At 33.4% G+C, this 5,175-nt stretch overlaps 1 protein-coding gene across 2 annotated transcripts; it reads right to left on the reverse strand.

Annotated features, from left to right (window-relative positions):
* Positions 1,842-5,175, reverse strand: LOC109335024 (protein SMAX1-LIKE 3-like). Of its 2 annotated transcripts, none has more exons than XM_019571059.1 (3): positions 3,738-5,175; positions 3,378-3,600; positions 1,842-3,267 (listed from the first exon to the last, which is right to left on the reverse strand). In XM_019571059.1, exons 1-3 carry the CDS (start codon positions 4,946-4,948, stop codon positions 2,128-2,130), a joined length of 2,574 nt encoding a protein of 857 aa, XP_019426604.1. In that variant the 5' UTR covers positions 4,949-5,175; the 3' UTR covers positions 1,842-2,127. The 2 variants fall into 2 exon arrangements, with proteins under 2 accessions (XP_019426604.1, XP_019426606.1); XM_019571061.1 differs by having other exon boundaries at positions 1,842-3,264; positions 3,738-5,174.

Genomic DNA, 5,175 nt, shown 5'->3' on the forward strand with positions numbered 1-5,175 from the left:
AACTTCAGGAGAAAAAGAGGGGTAATACACCAGTCTGAAAAAGAAGGTTAAAAATTCCAGAGAACTGAACAACAATTCCAAGATCTAACTTTAATAACATCTAAAAGACCAACAAAATTAAAAGGAACAAAGTTAAAGATAACTTGGTTCCTTGATAACAAAGACTCCATACTATTGTATATCACATTAACATTTGAAACCTATTCAACTTCTTACCATACAATATTTTCCTAAATATTTTTATATTTGGATTGGTAAGACATTATTTTATGAGTTAATTAAACTGACACTCCTGAGTTTTAGTGAAATTACATAAATCACCCCCCACTTTTTTACACCTACACAAACTTCCCCAAGTTTTTATACTTTCATTACATTATCACCCTTGCATGAGAAATAAGTGTCATCTTTTAAACAGACAATGTGATAAATGCAATTAAGTTAAACAAAACATGTTATATTACGAGGAAACATCCAAATAATATACAAATCAATGTATCTTTACTATTTTTTGTTACAAAATGCATCAACATTTCTAAAGAGATATTGTTTAAATCGCTCTTATACTATGTCGTAACGATCCAAAAATAATAAAGAGGTATCGACTCATATATTATTTGGACTTGTATCCATAGTATACCATGTTTTGTCTAACTTAATTGCATTTATAACATTTTTTGTTCAAAAAAATCACACTTATTTCTCATACAAGGGTGGTCAGTGTAATGAAAATATAAAAATTAGGGGGTTTGTGTAGGTGTAGAAAAGTGAGGGGTGGTTTGTGTAACTTCGTTAAAACTCAGGGGATATCAGTGTAATTTACTCTTATTTTATTTAACATTTAGTTAGTTTCATTTTATTTGAATTTATTTATATTTATTTTGTTATTTATTATTTGAGTTTATGATTATATCGTTTGTAACAACTTCTATTTATATAATAAATTGTTCAGATTAATTCATATTTGAGTTTGAAAAATCTTTTATAAAATTTTAAATTTCTACACTGAACATCATGTAGGAGGCACACAAAAAAGTTTGGTAAAGCACAAGAAGTTCAAACCAAGAAAGTTTTGTGTACCATATATGCTGTTAAAGACGGTACAACTCAAAAAAAGATGAGAAGAGTCTTCAACAACAATAGTACATAAAACACAAGAATCTCCCACTACCAAGCCATGCATACCTAGTAACCTTATGTTGACTAGGTTCCCTGTCTAAAAGCAACTGCCAATAAAACACCATGATCTTTGTCGGAATTGGAATTTTCCAAAAATATCTTAAAATAACTCCAAAAGCCCCATTTATTGGTAACATATCTTGATTTAATAGAATAAGTTCCAGAAGCATCATGTGAACCTATCCATAAATCCTTGCTAGAAGAATTTAAGGAAACCTTCAATAAAATTTCCATACGAATAAAGATGCGTCTCACTTCCTATTTCTTTTGTGCCCCCAGTCCAATTACAAACTACCACTTTATTAAATAAAAGTTATAGAAAAAAACTAACATTTTTATATTACTTTGTATAATTTAATTGGCTAGAGATATATAAATATGGTTTTTTACTAGATAGGTGATCTTTGTTCTCATCCTAACCACAACTATATGAGTATGATATTGAGCATTATTGCTTTGTTAACTCATCGAAAATTATGAAGACAATATACAAGATGTCTCCAACTCTATCTCTAACCAATGATAATGAATCAAAGATTGATAAAGTTATGAATATTTAATCTTTTAAATTAACATAGCATAATATGATTGGTTTGGTATATCTTGTCCTGAATAATGAGATATAAAATATGAAGAAAATTTGTTGAATTCAAAATCAGAAGTGCTTAGAATATATATAATACTTTAGTCAGAACATCAATCCTATTACATGCTAACAAATATTACATGAACATATTCACAGACTCATCCCTAACTATACCATCCCCATCCAAGCTTCACGTACAAATGCATATCAAGCTGTATCTATAGCTAGTAACGTTTGCACTCATATTTTTTCCCCCGCTAAAAATATAACTCAAATACATCAACAACATAAAAATGAAAGAAAAAAAACATGAGTAAAGCTCAAATTTAACATAGAAGATTTTTCTCCCTTCCTATCACAATTCACAATTTTTGCATGTTAAAATTAAATTGCTTATCAACTAACTCTAGTATACCATTTCCTCCACCTAAAGCCACACCTCTAGTATCATCTTCAATGGCTATGTTCAAATCCAAAGAGAGACTAGGAATTTTCTCCTCCAAGTTATCATCAATATTCTCTTTTCCTTTGTTTTCAGCATGTGGTAATTTTCTTGGAGGAGATCTTAACAATGAACTGATACTTTCACAACTGAAAATGACAATAGCATCATTGAGAGGAACAGATTCACCACCAGGAAGTGTTATAGACCCACTTTGAATTGCTTTCTGAACACCCTTTTGAGAAAAGTAATCAACTTGGTCCAAGTCTTCCATAAAGAACACCCTATGAGGGTTCTCATTGGCTGCTTCACCAAACTTCTGAAGATAAGTGCTTCCTAATTCATCTCTTGGTCTCTTCCTTTTGTCTGAATCATCTTCAGTGGAATCAGAAAAATTGCTCATGCCAATTGTGACAAAGTTGTTATAAGAGCCAAAAACAACTTTAGCTAGCTCCTTTGAGATATTCTCTTTGGGTTGAGAATGTGCACCTAAAAATAACAACCAAGTTTCTTGCCTATGTTCTCTTCTCATCAAGTGGTTCTCAACTTTTTTCATTCCAGATCTACAACAAAGAACAGTACTTGCAATCTCTGGAATCATTTCTCTATGTTGTGGTACCTTTTGCTCCAAGGCATCACATAGAATCTTGAGATTATCAGCACTAAGTTCCTTGAACATTTGAGTGTTATCTAAACCATCCAATGCTTCACTTGAAGAAGCTGAGTTGGGGCTAGAGTTGGGATTTGACAGAAGATCTGGCTTAGGGACATTGGTTTCTGGCATGAACATTATGAAGTTGCTATCATGGCAATCATCAGCACCAGTTTCAGTGTGTAACTCACATTCTTTCAATGATTTTCTTGGTTCAGAAATGATTGGCCAATTTAGGTGGCTATGATGTAAGTTAAACTTTCTTTCATGTGAAGAAACAGAAGTTGGAGATGAAGGACATGATGAAGCAAACAAAACTGGTTTCTCAATAATGGAATGGTTTCTGTGTACTGAATTGCAAAATGAGTTCCATTTCTTGCATATATCCTCAAGCCTTTCATTTTCCTGCTTCAGAATTAATAAAATATAGAATAAAATCAGAAGTGGTTCAATTTTTTTGCCAATATATATATTTTTTCTGAACTAAGTGTGACTATTATGACACAATCATTACAAACCTGATATTCCATTATGTGACTTCTCTCTTGCTTACAATTTTGGAGCCATGATGGCAAGTCTGCAATGCGCAATTTCTTGCTTGTACTAGCTATGTTCTTAGCTTCTTTTTCAAAATTTAGTGAGCAATCTCTGCAACAAGTTAGATGCTTTTTGGTTCCTGCTATATCTTCAAAAGTCACATCCTTGAAAATTACCTTGCTTCTCTCCTGATCTTGAAAATCACTAAAATAATGTGAAAAAACAAGAACAATATTAATTACAATAAAACACATAATAGGACAAGGAAAGAGAGGAATCTAAATAGGGAATAAAAAAACAAGCATCTGAAACAAGCAATAGATAAATAAATATAGAATTACCTATCAAGATTCAAACTTAGGCTCAGGTTGGCAACAGGAATTGTAAAAGGATGAAGCTCCAAAAGACTTTCTAGTGAAGGGGAACATATTTTGCACTTCATGTATGTTTTAAAAGTTGAAATCCCCATAAGCCATAATCTACTATTCTCTACACTTCCACTAACCAATTTTCTAAGCTCCATGACCATATGTTCCACAGAACAATAGTACTTTGTTCTTTGCTGACAATAACTTGACCAAAACTCAAACAACCATTTTAGATCACCTAAATAAAGAATAACCCCTCTTCCTACATAGCTTTTCACAAGGCTCTTAACCTCCTCAAACTTCTGTTCAACTTCCTCCTTGCTAATGTTTCTAAAGTACATAATAGGAAGACTCACAAATTGCACATACTTCAAATCTCTAGGAACATTTTCTACCTCAAACCTTCCCATCACTCCCCTAGCTACTCCCTCAGCATTAGTTAAACTCTCTCCTACAATAACAATGTTTCTTCTCCTTTTCACAAATTCACTCAAAACACTAGTCACATCATCATTATTAACATAATCTATAGGCTTAATGAATGAACCCTCAACTTGACCAAAGGGTCTAGATGAGGAGACATAACTAGTGCTATTACTACCACCAAGAACTTGAGGCTTAGTAGAAGTGTTAATATCTTTGGAGAGAGGTTTTTGTGAACAAACTTCAACAGAAATAGAATGTTCAACCTTGCTTTTAACAAGGGTGCTAGAAAAACCTGGTTCTCTCATGACCCTACTAACACTAGGATCATCAAGGATTGAGATTATAAGCTGTTCCACCTCGATTTTCAATGCTAAAGAAGTATGCTGCTGCTGCTGGCTCTCGATCGTTCCGCGCCTTTGGTGAGCCTGAGCTCTTTTGAAGGCTGCAACCAAGGCATTGGAAAGTGAAGGAGAGGAATAATGAGGTCCTAAAAGTGGACTTGAAGTGGAAACTGGTAAACGGTTGAGTGCAACATTGAAGCAAAGCTCAAGAGCCTTGCATTGAAGAGGGTGAGAATGGCATTGAATACAAGCCTTTTTGAAAAGTCCAGTGGAATTTGCAAGCATGGCACTAGCAACATGAAGAGGAGTAACTTGTGCATGGCCTCTTCTTGTTGCAATGTTAACAGCTTGTTTAACAACAGTTACAGCTTCAGGTGTTAGAGCCTGAAGCTGTATACTGCAAACACCTCCTCTCATAATTAACTTATCAACTTAATTGCCTCTTCTCTACTACACAGAGATATAGTGTTATATAGAGTATGAAGTGTTAGAAAAGACTTTAAAAAAAGGAGTTTTGGATCAAATGAGATAGTGCAAAACAAAGGCTACTAATAACTACTTAAGAGGATGCAGATAGCTATGTTCTTTTTATACTTTGTTTGGAACACAAAGAGCAATTACTGCATGAGAGATATTGTGTGGGT

This window comes from Lupinus angustifolius, chromosome LG20, assembly GCF_001865875.1.
Source record: "Lupinus angustifolius cultivar Tanjil chromosome LG20, LupAngTanjil_v1.0, whole genome shotgun sequence".
In the NCBI taxonomy this organism is placed as follows: Eukaryota; Viridiplantae; Streptophyta; class Magnoliopsida; order Fabales; family Fabaceae; genus Lupinus; species Lupinus angustifolius.